The sequence below is a fragment of the Eleutherodactylus coqui genome, chromosome 13 (assembly GCF_035609145.1).
Source record: "Eleutherodactylus coqui strain aEleCoq1 chromosome 13, aEleCoq1.hap1, whole genome shotgun sequence".
Classification (NCBI taxonomy): domain Eukaryota; kingdom Metazoa; phylum Chordata; class Amphibia; order Anura; family Eleutherodactylidae; genus Eleutherodactylus; species Eleutherodactylus coqui.
The window spans coordinates 109,801,373-109,828,979 of NC_089849.1; the positions used below are offsets into that span (position 1 = coordinate 109,801,373).

At 48.6% G+C, this 27,607-nt stretch overlaps 1 protein-coding gene across 1 annotated transcript; it reads right to left on the reverse strand.

Annotated features, from left to right (window-relative positions):
- Window positions 1-2,320: 2,320 nt before the first annotated feature.
- LOC136587583 (oocyte zinc finger protein XlCOF7.1-like) lies at window positions 2,321-25,516 on the reverse strand. Its single transcript, XM_066586261.1, has 8 exons — window positions 22,936-25,516; window positions 20,134-20,289; window positions 19,931-20,054; window positions 16,913-17,001; window positions 16,743-16,815; window positions 15,326-15,423; window positions 15,087-15,201; window positions 2,321-4,679 (listed from the first exon to the last, which is right to left on the reverse strand). Exons 1-8 carry the CDS (start codon window positions 23,029-23,031, stop codon window positions 3,541-3,543), a joined length of 1,890 nt encoding a protein of 629 aa, XP_066442358.1. The 5' UTR covers window positions 23,032-25,516; the 3' UTR covers window positions 2,321-3,540.
- Between the last annotated feature and the right edge of the window lie 2,091 nt (window positions 25,517-27,607).

Here is a 27,607-nt window from a genome sequence, read left to right on the forward strand (position 1 = left end):
TTCCCCCCTCTCCTCCCCCTCTCCTCCCCCCTCCCTCCTCTCCCCCCTCCCCTCCCCCTCTCCTCCTCCCCCCCATCCCCTCCCCCTCTCCTCCCTCCTCTCCTCCCCCCTCTCCTCTCCTCCTCCCTCCCATCCCCCTCTCCTCCCCCTCTCCCTCCCTTCCCCCTCTCGCTTCCCCCTCTCCCTCCCTTCCCCCCTCTCCTCCCCCTCCCCTACCTCCCCTCCTCCCTCTCCCCTCTCCTCCCCCCTCTCCTCCCTCTTCTCCTCCCCCCTCCCTCTCTCCTCCTCCCCTCTCCTCTACCCTCCCTCCTCCTCCCCCCCCTACCCCTCTCCTCCCCCCTCCCCCCTCACTCCCCCCCCCTCTCCCCCTCCCCCCCTCTCTCCCCCCTCCCCTCCCTTCCTCCTCCCCCCTCCCCTCTCATCCCTCCCTCCTCTCCCCCCTCTCTCCTCCCCCTCCCTCCTCTCCTCCCCCTCCCTCCTCTCCCCCCCCTCCTCTCCCCCCCTCCTCCCCTCCCTCCTCTCCCCCCCCTCTCCTCCCCCTCCCCCTCTCCCCCCCCTCTCCTCCCCCTCCCTCCTCTCCCCCCCTCTCCTCCCCCTCCTCCTCTCCCCCCCCTCTCCTCCCCCTCCCTCCTCTCCTCCCTCCTCTCCCCCCTCTCATCCCCCTCCCTCTCCTCCCCCTCCCTCCTCTCCTCCCCCTCCCTCCTCTCCTCCCCCTCCCTCCTCTCCTCCCTCACCCCCTTCCTCCCCCCTTTCCCCTCCCCCCTTCCTCCTCTCCTCCCCCCCTCTTCCCCTCCCCTCTCCCCCCTTCCCTCCCCCTCCCTCCTCTCCCCCCTTCCCTCCCCCTCCCTCCTCTCCCCTACCCCTCTCCTCCCACCCTCCCACCCCCTCCCCTCTTCCCCCTCTCCCCCCCTCTCCCTCCTCCCCCCCCCCTCCCTCCTCTCCCCCTCCCTCCTATCCCCCCCCTCTCCCCCTCCCTCCTATCCCCCCCCTCTCCCCCTCCCTCCTCTCCCCCTCCCTCCTATCCCCCCCTCCCTCTCCCTCCCCCCTCCCTCTCCCTCCTCTCCCCCTCCCTCCTCTCCCCCCTCCCTCCTCTCCCCCCCTCTCTCCTCCCCCCCTCTCCTCCCCCCCCTCCCTCCTCTCCCCCTCCTCCCTCCTCTCCCCCTCCCTCCTCTCCCCCTCCTCCCTCCTCTCCCCCTCCCTCCTCTCCTCCCTCTCCCCCTCCCTCCTCTCCCCCTCCCTCCTCTCCCCTCTCCCTCCTCTCCCCACCTCTCCTCCTCTCCCCCTCCCTCCTCTCCCCACCTCTCCTCCTCTCCCCCTCCTCTCCTCCCCCCACCTCTCCTCCTCTCCTCCCCCCTCCCCTCTCCTCCCCCCTCCCCTCCCCCTTCCCCTCCCCACTCTCCTCCCCCTCCCTCCTCTCCTCCTCCCCCTCTCTCCTCCCTCCCTTCCCCCTCTCCTCCCCCTCCTCCTCCCTCCCCCCTCTCTCCCTCCTCTCCTCCCCCTCCCTCCTCCCTCCCTTCCCCCCTCTCCTCTCCCCTCCTCCCTCCCTTCCCCCTCTCCCTCCCTTCCCCCTCTCCCTCCCTTCCCCCTCTCCTCCCCCTCCCCTCCTCCCCTCACCCTCCCCTCCTCCCCTCACCCTCCCCTCCTCCTCCCTCCCCTCCCCCTCTCTCCTCCCCCCTCCCTCCCCTCCCCCTCTCTTCTCCTCCCCCTCTCTTCTCCTCCCTCCTCTCCTCCCCTCCTCCCTCCCTTCCCCGCTCTCCTCCCTCCCTTCCCCCTCTCCTCCCCCTCCCCTCCTCTTCCCTCCCCCTCTCTCCCTTCCCTCCCCCTCCCCTCCTCTCCTCCCTCCTCCCTCCCTTCCCCCCTCTCCTCCCCCTCCCCTCCTCCTCCCTCCCCTCTCCCTCTCTTCTCCTCCCTCCCCCTCTCTTCTCCTCCCTCCTCTCCTCCCCTCCTCTCTCCTCCCCTCTCCTCCCCTCCTCCCTCTCCTCCCCTCCTCCCTCCCTTCTCTTCACCGGGCACCTAACTGTCTCTAGTGAGCGCAGCCCCGCTGGTCAGGTGATGCAGAGATGACGCTGCGCTTAATAGAGGCTATCGGGTGCTTGGAATATCATACGTTGAAATAAGCCATGTGCCTAGCCACGCCCCCTTTAAACCACACCCTCTTGGTAGAGGTGCCCAAAGTTTGGGAAACATTGCTCTAGGAGATACAACTGATGAGATGGCAGAGGAAAACCCAACTGCCCAACTGAGAATGGCAGCGCCTCACGCCAGCAACTCACTCTATTCCCTCTGAGTAGTTGACTGATAGACAAATTATAGCCTAATAATAATAAAAATCACCTTTATTCATACAGCACATGCATATTACACAACACTCTAAGTCACCCAATACTGAGTTCTGTCCTCAGTGGGGTTCACAATGTATAGTCACCTAGCAGTAGGTTTTCGGAGTGTGGGAGGAAACCAGAGTCCTCAGAGCAAACCCGTGCAAACTCCATGCAGATGGTGTCCCCAGTGACGACTCCAGTGCTGCAAGGCAACAGTGCTAGCCACTTTTCTTTTTTTTGCAAGGTAAACTGAATCTCCCCTCATCTCATTGACAATCCCCTAGACAATGGGTTCAGTGGGCTGATATTTTATAGAGGAAGAGCTACGTGTTTCTCGCAGGTTAACTTCCGTCTTTGGCTGACGATTGTTTAGTCAGCGAGTTTTAGCCTACAATCGCACATTTAGGCCGCTCTCACACAAGCGTTTGTAAAACACCATTTAACGCAGCGTTTTACTGCAATTTTGAGCACATGTTTTGCGCAGTAACAATGCAGGCAAAGCAAGCTGATGTCACCACTTTTTTTCCCCCTCCCGTCAGCATAGTGAGTTGTGTTAACGCTGTAAAACACAATACCCTGAGTTTTACCACGTCTTTACTTTGGCTTTAACGCACTCCATTCATTTTAACGGGCGATGTAGGGTGTCGAAAACACGCTGCAATGCTGAAAAATAGCACATACAGCGTTCTATTTAGCGCGCGGTAAAACAGTTCTCTGAGACCGCCCCATTGAAATGAATGGAGGCCTAGTACGTTTTTAGCGCACATTGAAAATGCGCGCTAAACGCTGTAGAAAACCAACTGTTTGAGAGTGGCGTTAGGGTGCTTTCATATCTGCGTTTGGGAAGCAGGAAAGAGGAATCCCCGCAGTGCAACAATTCGTCTCTGGACGGACCCTGAAAATTGCCAGGCGAACACCAATGACTGTAATGGGGTTCACTCCCTTTTCGCCCAGCGATGCATGTAGCACATTATTTTCCCGATATTTTCAGCCGCAACTGTGACGGAACCTGTGACCGAAAGTTCCGACACAGGTCTGAAACCAGCCTTAGTCTCTTTATTTGTACATATTCTAAACCTCATTTACACAGTATAAAAGGCGCCCAAATTACTAAACAGACTTTGAGCTGTGCTGTGTGAACTGTGGTAGAAAAAATGGTGGGAAGATTGCTGGTACTTTTTGTTTTGATGGGTCCTATTTCTGGGATTAGTTTGTAATGTTAGTGTAGGGATATGCAGGGTAATGACAACCCTTGACATGGGTTATTTGTTAATTGTGGTAATGAATTTGGCTTCTTTCCTGTGTGACTTCTCTGATGATGATGATCAAGACTTGATTTCCTGGTAAAACATTTTCCACATTGAGAACATGAATATGGCTTCTCACCTGTGTGACTTCTTTGATGAATACCAAGTTTCACTTTAGTAATAAAACATTTCCCACATTCAGAACATGAAAATGGCTTCTCCTGTGTGTGAATCCTCTGATGCTCAACCAGATCTGATTTCTGAGTAAAACGTTTCCCACATTCCGAACATGGATATGGTTTCTCCCCTGTATGAAACCTCTGATGTTTAAGAAGATTTGATTTCTGAGTAAAACGTTTCCCACATTCTGAACACGAATGTGGCTTCTCCCCCAAATGAATCCTCACATGTTCAACAAGAACAGATTTCTGGATAAAACTTTTTCCACATTGAGAACATGCGAACGGCTTCTCCCCTGTGTGTATTCTCTGGTGATCCCTGAGTTTGGCTTTAGTAATAAAACATTTCCAACATTCAGAACAAGAGAATGGTTTCTCTCCTGTGTGAATTCGCTGATGTTCAACAAGACCTGATTTCTTGGTAAAACATTTCCCACATTCAGAACATGTAAGTGCAGACGGTTTCTCCCCTGTGTGAAATATTTTGTGCCTAGAAAGAAAGGATTTCCGGGTAAAACATTTTCCACATTCTGTACAAGAAAACGGTTTCTCCCCTGTGTGCGTCCTTTCGTGTTGATCAAGACCCGATTTACAGGTAAAACATTTTCCACATTCTGAGCAGGAGTACGGCTTCTCCCCTGTGTGAATTCTATGGTGTACAAGAAGATTTGACTTTTTTGTAAACCATTTTCCACATTCACCGCATTCAAACATTTTACCCCCTCTGTGGTCAGTACTTTGGACAACAATCTGTGATTGATCTGGAGAAGGCTCTACACGATTATAGAGTAGATCTGTACTGGATGGTCCCAGATGTTTATTAGAAGTGATGAGGTTTTCTGCTGAAGAAAGTTGCATGAGGTCTTTGTCTTCTACTTTATAATTGAGCAATACAAGGATGTTTCCCTCCACATTGCTGCTGGGATTATTTACTAGGATTAAAAATGGATTTCATTATCTTCAAGTCACAGAACGTTTTATAACAATCTTATTGTAAAGCATTGCAACAATAAATGTAATATATTAATGTCAAAGGCCTGAAATGTTACCTTGCACTTAAAGGGGTTTTCCCAGGGAGAATACCATTGATGACCTTAATAGTTGATCGGCTATCACTGGCAGGGTCGCATTGACACAGAGGTTGGAGCTGATGTCTTTACTCTGACCTTTATGTAGTGGCCGACGCTTGTAACTACAGGCACGAATTTTCAGGATGCCAGGTTTTCACTTATAAGCGACGTCCACTACACAGAGGTGGGGGCAGAGACTTCTGCTGCTTCCACTCCAACCTCTGTGTAAATGTGGCACTGTCAGCGGGCGCACAATCAGCTGATCGGTCGGGGCCCGAGTGACGGACTCCAGCCGATCAACTACTGATGACCTATCCTGAGGATAGGTCATAAATAGTATTCTCCCTGGTAAACCCTTTTAACGGCCATTTTATTTTTGTACACATAAACTCAATAAATATGAAATACCAATTTACTATAATCAAGAGGGCAGGTTTAGTGAAAATCTGCTGACCCAACTGTTTATTCGGGTTTTTTTAGGGTGAACAGGCCATTTCATTTGTCAAGACAAAATCCGACACAACATTCTAATCAAAACATTCTAAATGTATGGTTAGTCAAATATGGTCATTGTTTTTTTCCCATAACTTTATGACCATGATTTGAATGACCATATGTTTAGAATGTTTTTCATAGTAAACTTCCTGTGATAGGTAGTCCCTTGTAAAAGGGCCCTAACCTGGGGTGGACACAACACCTATTTAGGCGGCTCGGCTGCGCAGAGATCCTAGCCTCTTATTAAAACCTCCATAGTGCCAGTAACGGAGTTTACTGGGTGAGAGTCGTCTCAGCTGGCTTCTACAATGACTGGTGTTGGGTAAGTTACAATTCCCACCCAGACCCAATGGGTCAGTCCTCCATGAGTCCCTCGGCTTCAATGATGCAATGGGATAGTTAGCCAGGGCCAGGCTGAGACTATGGTGTTCTGTCTCTGTAGGAGTTGGAATAATGCGGAATTCCCACTGAATGGGGGAATTATTACGGAGTGGTGTTAAAAAGAGGACGTTATGACTTAGGGGCATTATTACTGAGTTGGGGGAATAAAGAAGGCATTAATGAGTGGGGGGCACTTTTACTGTATGGGGGCACTAAAAGTGAGACTTACTGTGTGGAGCCTACAGAAAGCAAAAAAATGGGGATACCATTACTGTTTGGGGCACCATGGGTGGCATTACTATGTATGGCACTATGTAAAGGGAGATTGTGTATAGGAGTGGAAAATAAAGACAGCCTGCTGGAAGACTGCGCCTCCATATAGTGCTTCAGTGATACTGATCTTTGTAGTGGTCTATATTCAGCAACAGTATTGTGGTATTATTCTGTCATTATTGGATCATGCTGTTGCGGTATTATTTGGCCCTTATATAGTGTTATTACTCGTAATTTTGGTCTTGGAATAGTGGGTTTCCTTCAGTGACAGTATGTAGGTAATATGAAGGGCGGTTGCACCTTGTATATATGGCAAGCAGGGCAGTTATATAGATGGGCAAGGTTTCATCAAATGCAGGCGATCTGAAAACCCATCATATAATATATCTCACTGTATTTGCTGCTTATCTCCCTCCTAACAAACACTATACCTATTTGGTCAAATGGAAAGAACAGCGAGGGTGGGTAGCAGTGCAGTTTCTAGGGAATTTGGACTGACAAAACATTAAAAAAAAAGGTTTTTGAATCCATCGGGTTAATGGCAGCCTATGGAGATATAAGAAGTAGATGCCAGAAGAGTTTCCACTGCGCTCCCCAAACGCCTAGTGGAAATATAGAGTATGTAGCCAAAATATGTTGCAGATCTGGAAAATTCCTTATATTATTAAACACAAGACAACGTATTTCAGTATGGCCGCCTGCACACGAGCGTTCCGGATTCCGCTAGCGGATTTTCACGCGCGTATGGTACCTAAATGTGCTTGCGGATAGGTGCGGATGCGTGAAAAATCACACGCGGATATACGCGGATGTGTTGCGGAAAAAAATGCGCAGAAAAACCAGCAGACACCCCTTATTGTAAACCCAACCCCTAGAGAACTGCCCATTCCTTGGAAAACAGCTTAAAAACCAACACCCAGACTCCGTTTTGTCCCTCTTGCTTGTGCGAGCACCGTTAAATTATTGATGTCTTTGTGGGCATGGTTGATCCATGTAATTTTTTTCAGGTGCTTCTCCAGCGTGACTTTATTTCAGTCACTGCAAAAAAATTCACAAGAGGAATTCATTACTACAGATTTTGCATTCTTACATCCTGCATTGGCAAGAAATACTACTTATCTCCCTCTACAAATTTGCCTGTGAAGCTCTGTGCTGTGTGTTGGGACGCCTCCTACCATGCCTACTTCCTGTAGTCATAGCAACCAGTGACTCCATCCGCAGCTGCACTGCGGATGTACTGCGTGAAAAAACGCACCCATTCACTTGTATTGGAGGCTTCACGCGCAGAATCCGACCCAAATTAGAACAGGTCGCAGATTTTTTCAAGCGCGTGAAAAAACGCGATACAAATCTGTCCGTCTGGGGACAACTGCGGATCTTCATAGGAGTATATTGGCTGCGCTCTGGGGCAGATAATGTGCCTAAAATAACGCGCTGGAAATTCCGTTCGTGTGCAGGCACCCTATCGTACTGACGCCTTCATCGCACGATCAGCACCAGCGATCTGCGGCTTCATATTGATTAATTTGTATTGAGAGCAACTGGATTTTTGACCAGAACTACTATTATATGCAGGAGAAAAGATCCTAAAAATATTAGAAAATTGCTGATATTGAATTTACATAATAAAATATTCTAAGAGGTATAAAAGCAGCAAAGGAGACCCCTTGCTACACCAGTGTAGTGGCCTCCTCATTCTTAGGGGACCCAGTGCTACACCAGTGTAGTGGCCTCCTCATTCTTAGGGGACCCAGTGCTACACCAGTGTAGTGGCCTCCTCATTCTTAGGGGACCCAGTGCTACACCAGTGTAGTGGCCTCCTCATTCTTAGGGGACCCAGTGCTACACCAGAGCGGTGGTCTCTTCATTCATAGGAGACCCAGTGCTACACCAGTATAGTGGCCTCTTCACTCTTAGGGGACCCAGTGCTACACCAGAGCGGTGGTCTCTTCACTCTTAGGGGACCCAGTGCTACACCAGTGTAGTGGCCTCTTCATTCTTAGGGAACCCAGTGCTACACCAGTATAGTGGCCTCTTCACTCTTAGTGGACCCAGTGCTACACCAGAGCGGTGGTCTCTTCACTCTTAGGGGACCCAGTGCTACACCAGTGTAGTGGCCTCTCATTCTTAGGGAACCCAGTGCTACACCAGTATAGTGGCCTCTTCACTCTTAGTGGACCCAGTGCTACACCAGAGCGGTGGTCTCTTCACTCTTAGGGGACCCAGTGCTACACCAGTATAGTGGCCTATTCATTAGAGATGAGCGAACGTACTCGTCCGAGCTTGATACTCGTTCGAGTATTAGCGTGTTCGAGATGCTCGTTACTCGTAACGAGTACCACGCGATGTTCGGGTTACTTTCACTTTCCTCTCTGAGACGTTAGCGCGCTTTTCTGGCCAATTGAAAGACAGGGAAGGCATTACAACTTCCCCCTGCGACGTTCAAGCCCTATACCACCCCCCTGCAGTGAGTGGCTGGGGAGATCAGGTGTCACCCGAGTATAAAAATCGGCCCCTCCCGCGGCTCGCCTCAGATGCGTTGTGAGATAGCTGAGGGACAGTGGTATCGTGTTGGAGCTGCTGTAGGGAGAGTGTTAGGAGTTAGTGTAGGCTTCAAGAACCCCAACGGTCCTTCTTAGGGCCACATCTAACCGTGTGCAGTAGTGTGGAGGCTGCTTTTAGCAGTGTTGCACTTTTTTTTTTTTTTGGTATATCTGCCGTGCAGAGCATTGTGCCCTGCAGTAATACTCCAGGGAGAGAATTGTGTAGGCAGGGCCAGAAGACATATATTATAGATTGAATATACGCAGTGGTCCTTTGGAAAAAAATCTTGAAAAAAAATCTATTTGGCCTGCCTGTCACTGTGCTCAGTGTTCTGGGTCCGTGTGTGCTGGGGGTAGTAGTTCTCCAAATAAAAACGCAGCCAGCTAAGTGTTACAGCAGGCTTGCGCCAAATTATTTCCTGGCTCTGAAATCACCGGTCTGTTGCAGTTAATAACAGTGCAACACTGCAGTTCCGTCACACAGTCCAGGGCCAGAAGACATATATTATAGATTGAATATACGCATTGGTCCTTTGGAAAAAAATCTTGAAAAAAAATCTATTTGGCCTGCCTGTCACTGTGCTCAGTGTTCTGGGTCTGTGTCTGCTGGGGGTAGTAGTTCTCCAAATAAATACGCAGCCAGCTAAGTGTTACAGCAGGCTTGCGCCAAATTATTTCCTGGCTCTGAAATCACCGGTCTGTTGCAGTTAATAACAGTGCAACACTGCAGTTCCGTCACACAGTCTAGGGAGAGAATTGTGTAGGCAGGGCCAGAAGACATATATTATAGATTGAATATACGCAGTGGTCCTTTGGAAAAAAATATAGGAAAAAAATCTATTTGGCCTGCCTGTCACTCTGCTTAGTGTTCTGGGTCTGTGTCTGCTAGGTGTAGTAGTTCTACAGATAAATACGCAGCCAGCTAAGTGTTACAGCAGGCTTGCGACAAATTATTTCCTGGCGTTCCGTAAGCGAACTCAGCCTCCAACCACAGGCCAATAAGCGGCACATTTAATTACAGCGTTCTGTTTCTGCATTCCTGGTAATACAGCATGCTGAGGGGTAGGGGTAGGCCTAGAGGACGTGGGCACGGCCGAGGACGCGGAGGCCCTAGTCCGGGTGTGGGCACAGGCCGAGCTCCTGATCCAGGTGTATCGCAGCCGACTGCTGCGGGATTAGGAGAGAGGCACGTTTCTGGCGTCCCCACATTCATAGCACATTTAATGGGTCCACGCGGTAGACCTTTATTAGAAAATGAGCAGTGTGAGCAGGTCCTGTCGTGGATGGCAGAAAGTGCTTTCAGCAACCTATCGTCCACCCAGAGTTCTGCGTCGTCCACTGCTGCAACTCAGAATCCTCTGGCTGCTGCTCCTCCTTCCTCCCAGCCTCCTCACTCCATGAAAATGAGACATTCTGAGGAGCGGGCAGACTCCCAGGAACTGTTCTCGGGCCCCTGCTCAGATTGGGCAGCAGTGGTTCCTCTCCCACCAGAGGAGTTTATCGTGACTGATGCCCAACCATTGCAAAGTTCCCGGGGTCCGGGGGATGAGGCTGGGGACTTCCGGCAACTGTCTCAAGACCTTTCAGTGGGTGAGGAGGCCGATGACGATGAGACACAGTTGTCTATCAGTGAGGTAGTAGTAAGGGCATTAAGTCCGAGGGAGGAGCGCACCGAGGATTCTGAGGAAGAGCAGCAGGACAATGAGGTGACTGACCCCACCTAGTTTGCTACGCCTACTGAGAACAGGTCTTCAGAGGGGGAGGCAAGGGCAGCAGCAGGGCAGGTTGCAAGAGGCAGTGCGGTGGCCAGGGGTAGAGGCAGGGCCAGACCGAATAATCCACCAAGTGTTTCCCAAAGCGCCCCCTCGCGCCATGCCACCCTGCAGAGGCCGAGGTGCTCAAAGGTCTGGCAGTTTTTCACTGAGAGTGCAGACGACCGACGAACAGTGGTGTGCAACCTTTGTCGCGCCAAGATCAGCCGGGGAGCCACCACCACCAGCCTCACCACCACCAGCATGCGCAGACATATGATGGCCAAGCCCCCCACAAGGTGGGACGAAGGCCGTTCACCGCCTCCGGTTTGCACCGCTGCCTCTCCCCCTGTGCCCCAACCTGCCACTGAGATCCAACCCCGCTCTGAGGACACAGGCACTACCGTCTCCTGGCCTGCACCCACACCCTCACCTCCGCTGTCCTCGGCCCCATCCAGCAATGTCTGTCAGCGCAGTGTCCAGCCGTCGCTAGCGCAAGTGTTGGAGCGCAAGTGCAAGTACGCCGCCACGCACCCGCACGCTCAAGCGTTAAACGTGCACGTAGCCAAATTTATCAGCCTGGAGATGCTGCCGTATAGGGTTGTGGAAACGGAGTCCTTCAAAAGTATGATGGCGGCGGCGGCCCCGCGCTACTCAGTTCCCAGTCGCCACTACTTTTCCTGATGTGCCGTCCCAGCCCTGCACGACCACGTCTCCCGCAACATTGTACGCGCCCTCACCAACGCGGTTACTGCCAAGGTCCACTTAACAACGGACACGTGGACAAGCACAGGCGGGCAGAGCCACTATATCTCCCTGACGGCACATTGGGTGAATTTAATGGAGGCTGGGACAGAGTCAGAGCCTGGGACCGCTCACGTCCTACCCACCCCCAGAATTGCGGTCCACAGCTCGGTGGTGGTATCTGCGGCGGTGTATGCTTCCTCCACTAAAGCACCTTCCTCCTCCTCCTCCTCCTCCAACGCAACCTCTGTCTCGCAATCAAGATGTGTCAGCAGCAGCACGTCGCCAGCAGTCGGTGTCGCGCGTCGTGGCAGCACAGCGGTGGGCAAGCGGCAGCAGGCCGTGCTGAAACTACTCAGCTTAGGAGATAAGAGGCACACTGCCCACGAACTGCTGCAGGGTCTGACAGAGCAGACCGACCGCTGGCTTGCGCCGCTGAGCCTCCAACCGGGCATGGTCGTGTGTGACAACGGCCGTAACCTGGTGGCGGCTCTGCAGCTCGGCAGCCTCACGCACGTGCCATGCCTGGCCCACGTCTTTAATTTGGTGGTTCAGCGCTTTCTGCGTTCAGCCGCCCACGCTTGTCAGACCTGCTCGGAAAGGTGCGCCGGCTCTGCGCACATTTCCGCAAGTCCCACACGGACGCTGCCACCCTGTAACATCGGTTTAATCTGCCAGTGCACCGACTGCTGTGCGACGTGCCCACACGGTGGAACTCTACGCTCCACGTTGGCCAAGCTCTATGAGCAGCGTAGAGCTATAGTGGAATACCAACTCCAACATGGGCGGCGCAGTGGGAGTCAGCCTCCTCAATTATTTTCAGAAGAGTGGGCCTGGTTGGCAGACATCTGCTAGGTCCTTCGAAACTTTGAGGAGTCTACCCAGGTGGTGAGCGGCGATGCTGCAATCATTAGCGTCACCATTCCTCTGCTATGCCTCTTGAGAAGTTCCCTGCAAAGCATAAAGGCAGACGCTTTGCACTCGGAAACAGAGCCGGGGGAAGACAGTATGTCGCTGGATAGTCAGAGCACCCTCCTGTCTATATCTCAGCGCGGTGAGGAGGAGGAGGAGGAGGAGGAGGAAGATGAGAAGGAGGGGGAAGACACAGCTTGGCCCACTGGTTAGGGTACACATGCTGCTGGCCTGTCATCCTTTCAGCGTGTATGGCCTGAGGAGGAGGAGGAGGAGGATCCTGAAAGTGATCTTCCTAGTGAGGACAGCCATGTGTTGCGTACAAGTACCCTGGCACACATGGCTGACTTCATGTTAGGATGCCTTTCTCGTGACCCTCGCGTTACACGCATTCTGGCCACTACGGATTACTGAGTGTACACACTGCTCGACCCACGGTATAAGGAGAACCTTTCCACTCTCATGCCCGAAGAGGAAAGGGGTTCGAGAGTGTTGCTATACCACAGGACCCTGGCGGACAAACTGATGGTAAAATTCCCATACGACAGCGCTAGTGGCCGAAGGCGCAGTTCCGAGGGCCAGGTAGCAGGGGAGGCGCGGAGATCAGGCAGCATGTACAGCACAGGCAGGCCAACACTCTTTAAGGCCCTTGACAGCTTTATGGCTCCCCAGCAAGACTGTGTCACCGCTCCCCAGTCACGGCTGAGTCGGCGGGAGCACTGTAAAAGGATGGTGAGGGAGTACGTAGCCGATCGCACGACCGTCCTCCGTGACGCCTCTGCCCCCTACAACTACTGGGTGTCGAAGCTGGACACGTGGCCTGAACTCGCGCTGTATGCCCTGGAGGTGCTTGCTTGTCCTGCGGCTAGCGTCTTGTCAGAGAGGGTGTTTAGTGCGGCTGGGGGAATCATCACAGATAAGCGTACCCGCCTGTCAACCGACAGTGCCGACAGGCTAACACTCATCAAGATGAACAAAGCCTGGATTTCCCCAGACTTCTCTTCTCCACCAGCGGACAGCAGCGATACCTAAGCAATACGTAGGCTGCACCCGCGGATGGAAGCATCGTTCTGTATCCCCATCAAAAACAGGGACCTTTTAGCTTCATCAATCTGTGTATAATATTCCTCCTCCTCCTCCTGCTCCTCCTCCTGAAACCTCACATAATCACGCCGAACGGGCAATTTTTCTTAGGCCCACAAGGCTCAGTCATATAATTTTTCTAAACAATTTTTATACGTTTCAATGCTCATTAAAGCGTTGAAACTTTCACCTCAACCAATTTTTATTTTAACTGGGCTGCCTCCTGGCCTATTTACCAATTAAGCCACATTAACCAAAGCGATTAATGGGTTTCACCTGCCCTCTTGGTTGGCCATGGCCAATTTTTCTGATGTACATTAGTACTGTTGATACAGCAATTTTTGTGGGCCCTCGCCTACAGTGTAATCAAATTAATTTTTAGCCCACCTGCATTACAGCTGACGTTACATCCGCTGTGTTGGGCAATGCAATGGGATATTTTTATGTACCGCCGGTGGGTTCCAGGGAGCCACCCATGCTGTGGGTCCACAGGGAGTTGTAAATGCATCTGTGTCCACTTCTAAAGAACCCCAGTCTGACTGGGGCATGCAGTGTGGGCCGAAGCCCACCTGCATTTCATCTGACGTTAGCTCTGCTGTCCAGGGCACTGCAATGGGATACATTTATGTACAGCGGGTGGGTTCCAGGGAGCCACCCATGCTGTGGGTGCACACGGAATTCCCATTGCGGAGTTGTACCTGCCTGTGACTATTTATAAAAAACCGCGGTCTGACTGGGGCATGCAGACACCTTGACAGAATGAATAGTGTGTGGCACATAGGTTCCCCATTGCTATGCCCACGTGTGCAGCTCCAGATGGAGGTGGCACAGGATTGGATTTCTCATTACTTCTGTACTGCATTGTGGACTACCGCCCCGCCCCTTTTAAAGAGGGTCGCTGCCTTGCCGTGCCAACCCTCTGCAGTGTGTGCCTGCGGTTCCTCTGGCAGACGCACTTATAAATAGACATGAGTGTGGCGTGGCATGAGGGCAAATGAAAACCTTAGCGAGCATCGGCGATATACAAAAATGCTCGGGTCGCCCATTGACTTCAATGGGGTTCGTTATTCGAAACGAACCCTCGAGCATCGCGAAAAGTTCGTCTCGAGTAACGAGCACCCGAGCATTTTGGTGCTCGCTCATCTCTACTATTCATTCTTAGGGGACCCAGTGCTACACCAGTGTAGTGGCCTCTTCATTCTTAGGGGACCCAGTGCTACACCAGTATAGTGGCCTCTTCACTCTTAGGGGACCCATTGCTACACCAGAGCAGTGGTCTCTTCACTCTTAGGGGACCCAGTGCTACACCAGTATAGTGGCCTATTTATTCTTAGGGGACCCAGTGCTGCACCAGTGTAGTGGCCTCTTCATTCTTAGGGGACCCAGTGCTACACCAGTGTAGTGGCCTCTTCATTCTTAGGGAATCCAGTGCTACACCAGTGTAGTGGCCTCTTCATTCTTAGGGAACCCAGTGCTACACCAGTGTAGTGGCCTCTTCATTCTTAGGGAACCCAGTGCTACACAAGTGTAGTGGCCTCTTCATTCTTAGGGGACCCAGTGCTACACCAGAGCGGTGGTCTCTTCATTTTTAGACTGGATGGGCAAACGATGCTCGACCCTCGTCCCTGCAAGTACCCGCTCACTTGCTTTTGCACAGGAGTGAGTATTGTTGCTTCACAGCGGGGCAGCTGCAGGAGATATCACTCCTCGCTCTTCCTCACCCCTCTCCATTCACTTAACATAGCGGCCGTTCGGTACTGAACGGCTGCTATTTACACTCATCCTTCAGGATTTTTTTGCAGCTTAAAATCCTGAACGATGAGTGTAAATATCAGCCTTTTCAGTAATGAACGACCGCTATGTTAAGTGAATGGAGAGCGGCGGGAGAGAGCAGGGAGAGAAATCTCTTGCAGCCCCTCCTGCTGGCTGCTGTGTGAGCGAGCCAGCGCTACTAGCTCCTGTGCAACAGCACAAGAGCGAGTATGTGCGGGCACGAGAGTCGGGCTTCGTTTGCTCGACATTCTTCCTTCTAAATGGGCCTTCAGAGCTTCAATAAGAATCATTAATCTAAATGGTTAATTTCTCACCTGTGCCAACATCTACTGGCATTTCCTCCTCACTGCACGGCTGTTCACCCCTCACAGACAGGTCGTCTTCTTCTGTAGCTTTAGCTTCTATTTTAACGTTAATCAAATCTTCTTCCTGATTTGAGGTGAAGTAAAAAGATTAAGAAATCATAATAAGACACCACATTTATGATTGTGAGTGATCCAAGAGGTTCCCACAACCCCTATCCATATTTGGTAGAGGCGCCAGCTCCATCTACCTGATGATCCTGTGGGACATTGTAATTTAGCTCTGGACTCTCCTGGGAATACGGAAGATTGGGACTTCTCTCTCGTAGATCTTTCTTAACGGATCCATCTATAGGAAACACACGGTAACTGAATACACTGCTGATTACACAAATGAGGACTGGGAAAATTTAGCAGTGAAATTTACAACTTTTGTTATCACCAATTCTGGAAGATGATGAAAAAAAAATGGGCATGGTCTACAATAAGACATCATTTACAAGGGTTGTGCCAAGTTACCCCCTATCCACAGGATAGGGTATTGCTTTGATCGATGAGAGTTCAACTGCTGGGACCCTTACTGATCCCAAGAGCAGGTTCTGGTTGGTCCCTGAGTGCACGCAGAAGAGATCGTGCAGGCAGGCCCCCACTCCAGTCACTTCAGTGACTGCAGATTACCCAGTTCCAGCGCTTCAGTAATCTCTAGTGCGGTCACTGGAGTGAATGGAACAGCAGCACGCCTGCGCAATCCGAGCTTCATTCATTCAGAAACCGACCAGACCCCGTTCTTAAGATCGGTGGGAGTTGCAGCGGCCATATCCCACCAATCATAATGTTATTCTCTATCCACAGGATGGGAGATATCTTTATAATTTGGCGCAAACCCTATAAGTCACATTTATCAGAAAAAAAACTTGAGAAGTTAGAGCAAATTTGGGTGCATATCTAACATACCGAAGTTCGATTTTTCCGACCATCAGACTGGTGAAAACGCACTAAATTTATTAAGGTCTCATGCACACGGCACGTACAGAATCCCGTACGGAATCTGGCACTGACCGTGGCCGGAGACCCTGTGGACCTGTCATTCTCCTGCTTCTCTGTACTGCGGAGAGTCCGCACAGCTCACCATCGGACATGTGCAGTACACATTTTTTTAAACCCTTTCTAATCCAATTTGCATTCTGGTTTTCCTAGGGGCTTACTCCTTCTCTGCCATTATACAATGGTGCTATATGCTGGCTAAAGCCAGTACTGCATGAGGTGACACGTTGGATAGGCTCCGACAGCAGAGAGGCTGGCAATACACAGTAAGAGAACCTCGACGGACGCCTTCCAACATCGGAGCTGTACAGCCTTAAATCATAATGTCTTTAGACGTCAGACAGTGGATTGGAAAGGGTAAACTCCTGCTTGTGGGTTGGATGGCTTTCACTAACTTCAATGGAAGCCATCCGTATGCACACCGCAGAAGAATGGAGCATGCTGCAATTTTTCCTCCGCAAGCGGAAAGCCATTTAATGAATGTGGAGCCAATCATTCTAACTACCTTGCTTACTTGCCAGTTTTAATAAATGTGAGCCATTATCTTGACCTGAGGCGGGGATGATTGTTGTACCTTATGACCCTCAAAATGTTTTTTAGATAAAGAAAGTCTCCCTTACTTACACTGCTGTTCAGTCCTTATACACATCTCTTTTTCTTCCACAACTTCAACTTTAATATCAAGCAGATCTTCACCCTAATTAGACAACAAATAAAAAAATACATAAAGAGCTAAAAAATAACTGGCCTAATGCCTTCAAGTTAATGGTACAATAACACTTGGCTCCATCTACCTGATCATAGTGATAAACATCATGATCTTCCTCTGGACAATCCTGGGAATACAGAGAACTGGAAAATCTACATGATCTACTGGATCCATCTGTAGGAATCACACACATAGTAATTCATACATTGTATTAGAAAGGATTAGTCATTTTGCCCCAATGTAAACTTGGACCAAAGAGTCTAAAAATGCGATCAACTGATTTGGAGACCCACAGGCAACATGAAGACCCACCTTTGGGGGTCTCACTAAATTTCTGCATTAACAGAGCAATGGAATGAGGTAGCCTGGTCTGATGAATCATGTTTTTATAGCATCATGTGGACAGCTAGGTGCATCGTTTATTATGGAAGAGTTGGCAACAAGATGCATTATAGGAAGAAGACAAGTCAACTGAGTCAGTATAATACTGTGAACAATGTCCTGCTGGGAGTACTTGGGTTCTGGCATGGTTATGGATGTTACTTTGTCACCTACCTAAATATTGTTATCCTTTATCAAGATAATATGGCCTGCCACACTGAAATATTTTTCAGAACTGGTTTGAACATCATAAGAGTTTTGCTGATGACTTGGCCTTCAAATCCCCCAGACCTCAATCTGATCAAGCATCTGTAGGTTGTGCTGGAAAAACAAGTCTGATCTATGGGAGGCTCAACCTCACACCTTATAGGACTCAACTGGTTCCTAACTTTTCAATAAATGCCTACTTATGTGATAGTCATTCGTAATAACTAACAAAAGTGCAAATTGCTTTTTTTATCATAATTAATGCTTTCATGCTAAAAATTTACTCTTAGCCACTAGGCGTTTCACTTCCTTCTAACTTAAGGCCCATTTACATGCAAATATCTTTTAAACTATTAAAAGTTTTAGCAATTTTTTTTTTTGCATAAAGTGTTAATGGGCACTAATGTCCATTAACACTTAAACATCTTTATTTGCATATAAAGGGCTTCTGGAAAGCTGTTTGCAGAGCCCAGCATGTGGGCTGGGCTCTGAACACAGCTGCATTGTTCTCATAGGGGCTGCTGGCAGAATATAATGTAATCTCCTGGCTCCTGCAGAGAACACAGGATGCAGTCTATTGAGAGATACTTTATCTCTCTGCGGCTGAAGGATGGATTTTAAGCTCACCTTAAAATCATTGTTCAGACGAAAAAATGCACGATGGCCGCGTTTACGCGCAACGATTATCGCTTATTTGTGGTCATTTGAACGATAATTTATTGAGTGTAAATGGGCCTTTGTCCACCGGCGCTTGTCCACTGCATGTTGTCATGTAAAGTCTGTCTCTAGAGACACTGAGATGGATATTGCAGTAAGGGTGGGTTCTTTGCTTTGTACTGCCCATACAAGTATATGGAGAGGGGAGGGGGGAAGGAACTGCGGGAGGGAAAGAGGCAGAGAGACTCAAATTTTACTTAAGTGCTGGATTAACAGCTACACTGCTGTATAATGTCCTCTATGCTGGAGACAGATAGGGGACCTGGGTCTACTCTCCACGCACCAAATCAGGAAAAACTGGAATTTAGAGATAGAGAAAAATGCCATAAAAAACAATCAAAAAGTCGTATGTATTTTGAATTGATACTAAGTGAAACTACGGGACATCCTGCAAAAAATGAGCCTTTGCAAAACCACGTAGACGGAAAAATAAAAAAGTTATTTTGCGCAGAAGATGGCGGCAGAAGATAATTGGAAAAAAAATTGAATATCTTTGAGAATAAAAAAAAAAAAAAAAAAAAAAAAGAGTAGTATAGTAAAATTTAAAAAACCATACAAGTTTGGTATCGTAGTAATCGCACTGACCCATAGAATAAAGTTAGCATGTAGTTTTTGTTGCAATTTGTGCGCCGTAGAAACAAGACGCACTAAAAGATGGCGGAATGTAGTTTTTTTTTTTCATTTTACTCCACTTAGAATTTTGAAAAAGTTTTTCAGTACATTATAAGGTACATTAAATAGCAGCATTGAAAAATACAACTCCTCCCACAAAAAACAAGCCTTCATACAGCGAGGGCGATGGATAAATAAAGGAGTTATAATTTTTTTGAAGGGGGAAGGAAAAAAATAAATGTAAAAAAAAAAAGGGAGAATACTATTGATAACCTATCCTCAGGATACGCTATCAATAGTTGATCAGATAGGATCCATCACTTAGGCCCCCGGCTGATCAGCTGTTTGTGCGTCCACTGACAGCGCCGCAATTACACAGGGGTCAGAGCAAAAGTCATTGCCCAGAACCCTGTGCAGTGGCTGGCGCTTGTAACTGCAGGCACGGTTCTCACTGAAATCAAAGAGAGCCATTGTAACGGCAGGCACCGTTCGCGTTGATTTCAATGAGAGACGGGCATGCAGTTGCAAGTGCCGGCCACTACACAGAGGTCGGAGCAGAGAGTTCCGCTCTGACACCTGTAAAATGTCTAGCTTATTTGTACAGAGGTAGGAGTGGTTTAGAGAATAGTGCCATTTTAACTTAGGGTTTGTGTCCATGGGCGGGCCGGATTTCGCATGTGAGAACCCAGCTTACCCATCTGGGTCCTCTTTTTTCTCCGTTGTGGATGTGTGCGGAAGTGCTGTGGAGTTTTTGTTTTATAAAAACTCCTGCTTTCCCACAGAATCCACGGCTCGTCTGCAATTGCATTGTGGACGGGACGCAGATCGTCCGTGCGGGTTCCACACTGAAATGGAGCATGCTGCGATTTGTTTTCCAGACCGAAAAGTCCGCAAATCAAATCCGCGTGCTTTATTTAATTTGCGGACGCCCAGGTTTCCCTATTGGCGGCTTGATTTGCGGATCTTCCGCACGGATTCTGCAAATCAGATCCCCCTGTGGACATTGGGCCTTGGAGAGACATCCAGTAGATGGAACTACAAATCCGTGAATGCACCAACTAGAGAGGTTCAAGACAACAAAATCCACAACTGACCACAAACCTGTAATGACGTCATCTATCACAATGAGAACAGAGAGGCCCATATAGTCAGGGGCAAAAGGACTCCTTAAAAAGTTTCCGCTTACCCGGTGATGTGGGGGGCTGGTGGTCCTCCATGATGACGTCCTTGTACAGATCCTTGTGTCCTTCTAAATACTCCCACTCCTCCATGGAGAAATGGATGGTGACATCCTGACACCTTATAGGAACCTGACAGACAATGATACGGTCATCATCTAGACACATTTTACTTTACCGTATAATGTCCCATCATCCCCAGCAGCCTCACCTCTCCGGTCAGCTGCTCAATGATCTTGTTGGCGAGTTCTAGAATCTTCTGCTTAGGTGGTCTAGTGAAAGAGATCCCGCTCCATCCTCCCGATATGCAAGAATTGCTGCCGGTGGTCAAATACTCTCCAGATGTATTCTTTACTACTGAGTAATCCTGTATATGTAGAGAGGAGGAGCGCTCAATGAGATAACCAGAAACTATAGACATATTATGTATACATCATAAACGTGGGGTACTCACATATAGGGGTAGGTTCAGCAATAGACTAATCTTACCCCTATAGTCCAGATATGCACAACGGTCCCCAAGTCAGGTTAGCTACAACTGTCCTAGATGGGCAGAAATGCTTTATATTACCAGAAGACATATGCAACTCGTTTTGGGGTTCCAGAGTCCCTCTTCCTCAGAAGCAAGGATAGAAGAATAAATATTATAATTATGTTTATAGTAAAGGCGCATAGCATTTCTGCCTGTTCCCAGTGTCCTGTTGAGAGGAGTAGAACACCTCAGGAATGGAGCGTGGCATCCACAATCGCATACCGTAATGCGGCACCACAGATAGGAGCTGCATGTGCTCCACAGGGTGGAACAAACACCCATACCGGACGTCACTGGGCCGGAAGCAAGTGCTCCAACCTGGGACTCAAAACAGAGAATCCCCTTCTCAAGAGGGGACTGCAAACGTGATCTGAACAATCATAGGAATAAAATAAAGTAATTTGGCTGGGTGGTTGGCAAAGAAAAGAATGCAGATAAACAATAATATCATAAGAAAAGAAAAACTCAAGGATAATCAACAAAAATAGATAAAAACATAAAAGACATGGTGCATTAAATATACTTATATGGAATGTAAAAGTAATAGAAATGAAATATCATCTGAAAATTAAAATTATATACAGATCTAAAAATGTATACCACGATCCTTTACAAATAATGTGTTCACACAGAAACATATGAAAAATATTAATAAAATGCCACCATTTAAAACCAGGTTTATATTTATTTACATTTCCACATAATACTTCATTTCTATTACTTATGCATTATTCTATCCTTGTGCCTGAGAAACACGGAGGAGGGTTGATTTGTATAGGTCTTCTGCTAATAAAAGCCTTTCTGCCCATCTAGGACAGTTGTAGCTGACCTGACTTGGGGCCGTTGTGCATACCTGTGTGATGGGGGTAGGATTCGGTTCTTGCAGAAGTTACCGCTACATGCGAGTACCCTAGGCTTATGATGCATACATACATTTGCACATAGTTCCTCTATTGGTTATTCCATGGAGTGCTTGCTCCTCCTCTCTTGCCACTGGGTATGTCCTGCCTCCTGTGGTCTTATACCTTGGACAGACTGATTTGGATCTTTGTGTGACTCCATCTGAGGTCGCACACCCGATGTGATATAGAAATGGAAACCAAACCCATTACTATCCCCAAATGTGTGTGCGGAAAAAGCAACTATGAGTGATCCCATTTCAATCAATAGGTTCTATTCTCTGCGTATTGTGTGAAAATTTTGCGCCCGCAAAGATGCCTGTGTGACGCCAGCCTTATTCTATCATCTGTGTATGTAGAGGGACACACAAATATCACTATACACCATGTATATATGGCGCTCACCTCCATGTCAAGTCCACGATAGTCAATGAATATCAACAAAAGCCGTCAAACTACTAATGACCACTTGTCTGTATGTATGTATGTGATTCTTATGCACCACCCCTTGTGATGCCATAACTCTGCCTTCTGGTGACATCATTGACACAACACTGACCTACCTCCACCACAGAGATCTGGGGGGCTGAAGGACCTGTGGTGATGTCACTGCTGTGGTAGGAGCCAAACTGTGTTTGCCTTGTTTGGTAATCAAGCAGCTGTGTGTATGATGTGTGAGAATCATAATGGATGTACCATGTAGCAGAGCTGTGTGGTGCATTGCGCCACCAGAAACACTGGCACTATAATTTCCTAATAATTACTATGGTAGGCTCCGCATTAAAGTTGGTTGTCCACAAACACCTGCAGCCACTTTTCCTAAAAGAGAATCAGACACTTTCTTCCATGAGTAAAAATATAAATCTTTATTGCAAAAACATAAAAAGAGGTGCAAGCGTAAGATCCCAAGTGACCCCTTCACTGCAAACAGTGAAGCTGTTGTCGGTCACGGCTAACTTGCAAAGGAAACAAATCCAGGACAGAAAAAATTAACTTATTGTTAGCACTTGCTTTTATAAGGCCGGTTTCACACGGCCGAGAAAATCATGCAAGATTTGTGCGTTGCGAGATGTTTTCCTGCACGGCACCGCAATGCGATGCAGGAAACAAATCACAGCATGTCCCATCTTTCTGCGATATCGCCCATTCGGAGGCCTCTGCGATAGTAACAGCCGCAGTGGAGGACAGCTATCTGTATGTACGATAGGACCGCCCGTTGGACTGTTCAGCTCAGAAAGTGCAGAGATATAAATGAATAATAACACAAGTTCTTCTGAATTTTCCCCATGAAGCTATATAGCAGTCCGCTCGGCTCCTCCAGCTCTATAACATCATGCCTGCAGTTTGGACAGTATGCTCAAGGTGACAGGTCTCTAAGATGTTTGAAATGCGTAGGTGACTTGGGATCTTATGCCGGCACCTGCTTTTATGTTATTGCAATAAAAATGTATAGTTTTATTCACGGAGAAAGTGACAGATTCCCTTTTTGGTAAGTAAATATCACTATATACATTAGCAGAGCCCCCATACAAGTCTGTGTGTTATCAGGAGACGGAAGCGATGTGTGATATGACTTAATTACCTCTCCAGTCAACAGATAAATGATCTCCAGGGTAAAGCTCAATATTCTGTTGGTAATCTTATTCTTGTCCGCATCCATCCTCAGCGCTTCCATCATCAATGTGAGACATTAACTGGAGGGTTCATGTGCTGCAGGCGGTAAAAAAGGAAGGGACTTTAAAAACTGTACTGCTAGATAAGGTAAGAAGCTCCAGCGACATCACCCCGGATAATGAAGACCTGAGTCATGACAATATGACAATCTTAGAGGTTACCTACCCCGAAAATAAGCCGTACCCTAATTTTCAAGAGGGTGGGGCTTGAACTATAAGCCTTTCCCCGAAAATAAGCCCTAGCTACACAACATTAAAAACAAAAAAAGCGATACTTACCTAGCAGGCAGTGTCCAGTTCCCTCCCGGTGGTCACTGGAGCTCCGGTGCTCTTGCTTCAGCAGCTGACAGAATATTGCTTCCTGGTAACGGAGTTCATAAACCCCGCCTCCAGAAAGTGATGCCTCTAATTGGTTCTTGAGTGCTGCGGCTGAGCTGATCACAGCCATTCAATGTCATGGCTGTGACTGGTTCTTCAAGCGCTGCATTGATTGGCTGAGCCGCGGGTTTAAGAACCCCGCTACCACAAGCGATGTTCTGTCGGCAGCTGAGGACTGAAGCAATAGCACCAGAGCTCCGTAGAGTAGCGGGAGGGACCCAGATGGCTCCTGGTAGGTAAATATAAGACACCCTCAGAAAATAAGACCCTGTGCCACTTTTGGGGCAAAAATAAATATAAGACAGGGTTTTATTTTCGGAGTGACGTGGTAGTTTAGGTTATTAGATCCGTAGGCAATCCAGAAATTGCTGCCAACATACAGACGCAAAAATGCAGCAGCATCACAGCCATCTGAATAAGGCCTCTCAGGCGGTCCTATGGTGCTTTAGGCGGAATGATTATCATTCAAACGAGCAAAAGTGAGTGATAATTGTTCCATCTTAACGCGAGCCAACGACTGAACGACAAACAACAATTGTTCGTCATTTATCTTATGCAGGTGGTAAAGTCATCGTTGACTCGTCGAGGTTAACCAGCGCTCGTTCGGTCGTTCTCAGTCACTTATACAGCGAATGTGAACGACTGAACGATTTCTCGGTTGAATGAGCCAACGATGTATCAGCTGTATAAACAGGCTGCATGAGAGCGAATGAGGTAGCGGTGACGTCACTCACTTGTTCAAACGAGAATCCGTTTGTCTAATAGGACTCTGAGTCTAGTAAAACCGCAGGAGGGCCGAGTACTGAAGCAGTAATAAATACTGGAATACGCCTGCATGGCAGGTATCGGAGTGGAATAAGGCAATGCTTCCCAAACCTATCTTTAACCCCTTCAAGGGAAACTGTCACCTTCCAACAGAACCATCAACTAAGTTTTTATGCTGTGCAGATGATGTATTTTTCATACTCGTCTGCTCTCCTGATCCTGTGTCGTCACCCGCTGCACAAAAATCAGGCTCTTCTCAGATTGCTGTGTGGACACTCTCCCATAGACTTCTACAGATGCCAAAGCTGGAGGCTATTGTTAGACCCATGGCCGTTAAGACAACCCCTCGCCACCCCTTCTTTCTGCCCATCCACTTACCCATTGAACACAGTATCTAAGGGGTAAAACTACAAGGATGGAGCCAAGCTGCGTCTATCAGCCATGTTCCTTCCGCTAATCCATGGATACAGTGCCAGGGCCCATAGGATCACTATGAGGTATATATCTGTTATAAGACTCAAATTTGCCCCTGCTTGCGATGGATATATACATCATAGAGTACTAAGAGATTACGGACCCCTTACGACCTGCATTGTGGATTTGCTTAAAAGGATTATCCGACCCATCATGGATTGGGATCTTTCTAAGAGTCCAATGTAACTGTAAGATGGAACACCTGATTGCAAACAGATTGGGCCAACTGGAAAAATGTAAAAACCACTGGGCAAACCCCTTGGGCACACCACTGGGCAAACTAGCTTCTTTTCTCAAGGTACTCATGTTAATTTCTTGCCTCAACAATGAATCCATTGGGTACAAAAGAAAATATATCCTTGGGTATAGTTGTTTTAGTCATTGCCTCATTAGATATTCATTATGATGTAACCATGCAGCAGTGTTATTATCCAGGACCGAGTAAACCATTGTTAAACTCCATTACTTGTTCTTTTTCCTTTTCTCTCCTCTCTTCAATAGTATTGCCTCGTTAAGCTTTGCCCATGCTAGCCCAAGATAAAAATAAGGGAGATGGAATAATACCTCCACAGTGCCACCTATTGGAAGGCAGCATTCCTTCAAGTCAAAGTTAGACTCTTTATACAAGCCTTGTAACAATGACTGGGAATTAAAAGCAAAGCCAGACTCCATGTACATGCAGCTGTTTCAGGGAGTTTGCCCTTCATCAGTGTACAGTAGGAGTCTGGCATTGCTAGTGAGAGGCCTGCCTTCCAATAGGTGGCACTGTGGAGGTATTATTCCATCTCCCTTATTTGCATATTACCCAGAAGAGCGTGCTTGGCCATTTGAGTCTCCTCACTCACCCTCTAGGTGTTCTCCCTAAGGAGAAAAGATAGCGTTTCTGACCCCCCGTCCCTCGTCCCCCGTCCCAGGGCATCTCACTAGCAAAGCCAGACTCCTTCTGCACACTGATGAAGGGCAAATACTCTGAAACAGATGTCTGTACCTGGAGTCTGGCTTCGCTTTTAATTCCCAGTCATTGTTACAAAGCTTGTATAAAGAATCTGACTTTGGCTTGAAGGAATGCTGCCTTCCAATAGGTGGCGCTGTGGAGGTTTTATTCCATCTTCCTTATTTGCATATTACCCAGAGGAGCATGAATGGTCTTTTGAGTCTCCTCACTCACTGTCTAGGTCAGTGTTTCCCAACTCCGGTCCTTACGGCACCATAACAGGTCATGTTTTCAGGATACCCTATAGTAAGAACATCTGTGGCAATGTCTGAGGACTGACAATAATTACATCACTTATAGAATACTGAGGAAATCCTGAAAACATGACCTGTTGGGGTCCTGAAGGCTGGAGTTGGGAAACACTGCTCTCCCCAAGCAGAAAAAATAACATTTCTGAGCCCAAGATAATTGATGGGACCAACACAACCCAATACACACATGCCGTTCTCTCTCTCCCCCCTTCGCTCCCTCCTGGCATTTGCTTGGACGCGTATTCAGTTACTTGAGAAGAGCGATGCTCGCTTATCTCTAGTAAGCAGCGTTCTTGACTGCGGGCAGGGTGTGATTCCGCTGTGGGCTCCCACATGAAGAATCCGATCCGCCTGTGGACATTGGGCCTTAGCCAGTCAGCACCTACCCCGTTCCCTTTATATGATGGAATGTGAACCACGTGTTGGCTTACTGGATTGCCTGTACTAAAGCTGTGGGCTATAAGCTATTGTACACCCCATGCGTCGGGTACATTCTGTAATATGTCATTAACATGTTCTCTTATTTCATGTAAAAAAATGCAATAAAATGCTTATTGATAAAAGAGAGAGTTTTCCAAATTGAACTTCACTAAATGTTAAAGGGGTTGTCCCGCGCCGAAACGGGTTTTTTTTTTTTTCAACCCCCCCCCCGTTCGGCGCGAGACAACCCCGATGCAGGGAAGTAAAGAAAGTTTACCGGAGCGCTTACCTTAATCCCCGCGCTCCGGTGACTTCAATACTTACCGCTGAAGATGGCCGCCGGGATCCTCTGTCTCCGTGGACCGCAGCTCTTCTGTGCGGTCCATTGCCGATTCCAGCCTCCTGATTGGCTGGAATCGGCACGTGACGGGGCGGAGCTACACGGAGCCGCTCTCTGGCACGAGCGGCTCCATAGAAGACTGCAGAAGACCCGGACTGCGCAAGCTCGGCTAATTTGGCCATCGGAGGGCGAAAATTAGTCGGCTCCATGGGAACGAGGACGCCAGCAACGGAGCAGGTAAGTAAAAAACTTTTTATAACTTCTGTATGGCTCATAATTAATGCACAATGTACATTACAAAGTGCATTATTATGGCCATACAGAAGTGTCTAGACCCACTTGCTGCCGCGGGACAACCCCTTTAATGCAACTACCGGGGATTCAAAAATGTTGGCTCATTCATAGGATGCGCCAACAATATCTGATGGGTGCGGTTACAACGCCTGGCATCCCTGAGCCATTTGAAGTCTCCAATTTAAGTCCACAGGACAAAGCTGCAAAACTCAGACCCGTCGCTATGAAAACAACCGCGTTCCGAGTACTAACAGCTTCCGGACTTTAAACAGCCGGTTGGAGCGGGTGCTGGGACTGAGACCTCCCACACTCACACGAAGGCTGACTGCAGACGGCCGGGTCAAATCTGGCTGCGAGAATTCTCGCAGTTGGACCCGACCCGCGCCCAGCTCCGGATCTTTCATGTGCCGGCTGTCGGCGCATACGCAGGCTGGAGGCCGGGGAGTGACATTTCTGTGTGGGGCTCTGCGAGGCCTGCACAGAAATAGAGCTTGCCGCGATTTGTTTTCAGTGCGTAATTTAGCGCGGAGAAATCGCGGACGTCTGCATAGAATTGCCTATTGTGATGCAATCCTATGCAGGAGTGTACGGGCGGAAATTCTGCGGGAAATCCCACCGCGGAATTTAAGCCCGTGTGCAGGGGGCCTAAGGATAAGACCACCTGC

What these genes read in the sequence shown, in the direction of transcription:
- LOC136587583 (XM_066586261.1), bottom strand. Translation starts at nt 23,031, where the DNA reads ATGATGGAAGCGCTGAGGATGGATGCGGACAAGAATAAGATTACCAAC. An exon ending in TATAAGGACTGAACAGCAGT is followed by an intron (nt 15,424 to 16,742) that starts GTAAGTAAGGGA and finishes TGTTTCCTATAG; the next exon opens with ATGGATCCGTTAAGAAAGAT. An exon ending in GCCAGTAGATGTTGGCACAG is followed by an intron (nt 4,680 to 15,086) that starts GTGAGAAATTAA and finishes TTTTAATCCTAG; the next exon opens with TAAATAATCCCAGCAGCAAT.